Source organism: Penaeus monodon, chromosome 19 (assembly GCF_015228065.2).
Source record: "Penaeus monodon isolate SGIC_2016 chromosome 19, NSTDA_Pmon_1, whole genome shotgun sequence".
Lineage (NCBI taxonomy): Eukaryota > Metazoa > Arthropoda > Malacostraca > Decapoda > Penaeidae > Penaeus > Penaeus monodon.
The window spans coordinates 35,964,456-35,964,894 of NC_051404.1; the positions used below are offsets into that span (position 1 = coordinate 35,964,456).

General features: G+C 69.2%; 1 protein-coding gene across 1 annotated transcript in view; it reads left to right on the plus strand.

The window, feature by feature from the left end:
- LOC119585197 (transmembrane protein 211-like) overlaps window positions 1-439 on the plus strand; it is a gene marked incomplete in the record, with an annotated part of 80,762 nt that overhangs the window by 45,498 nt on the left and 34,825 nt on the right. The window contains 1 exon segment of the mRNA XM_037933848.1: window positions 1-405. Within this exon segment, the coding sequence (XP_037789776.1) occupies window positions 12-405 (394 nt within the window).

Sequence of the window (439 nt, forward strand, 5' to 3'; positions counted from 1 at the left end):
CATAGTATGTGATGAAGGTTCGTGGATGGACGTGGGCGACTTCGTGGGCGGTGGTTGGCTTGTGGGCGGCGGTCACGCTGCTCGTCGCCCTCGCCTCGCTGGCTGCCCTTTTCACGCCCACCTGGTTCGTCCGCCACTCGCCCTCGCCGCCCGTGATGTTCGGAGTGTGGGCGTGGTGCGTGGGCGGCCTGAACGACCAGAGATGCGCCGCCGTGGGCCAGGGCGTGGCGGGGAGTGAGGGCGCCCTTCCCTCGGCCGTCTGGGTGATGGTGGGCGCCGTGTATGGGGGGGGAGGCGCCCTCCTCGCCGTCACGGGCCTCGCGGCTCTCCTCACGCCCGTGCTCCCCACCACGCACGCCCGCGCCGCCCTCGCGCACGTGGCTGGGAACATACAGGCTGCTGCAGGTAGGAGGACCTTTCACGTTTCGTTTTATCTCTC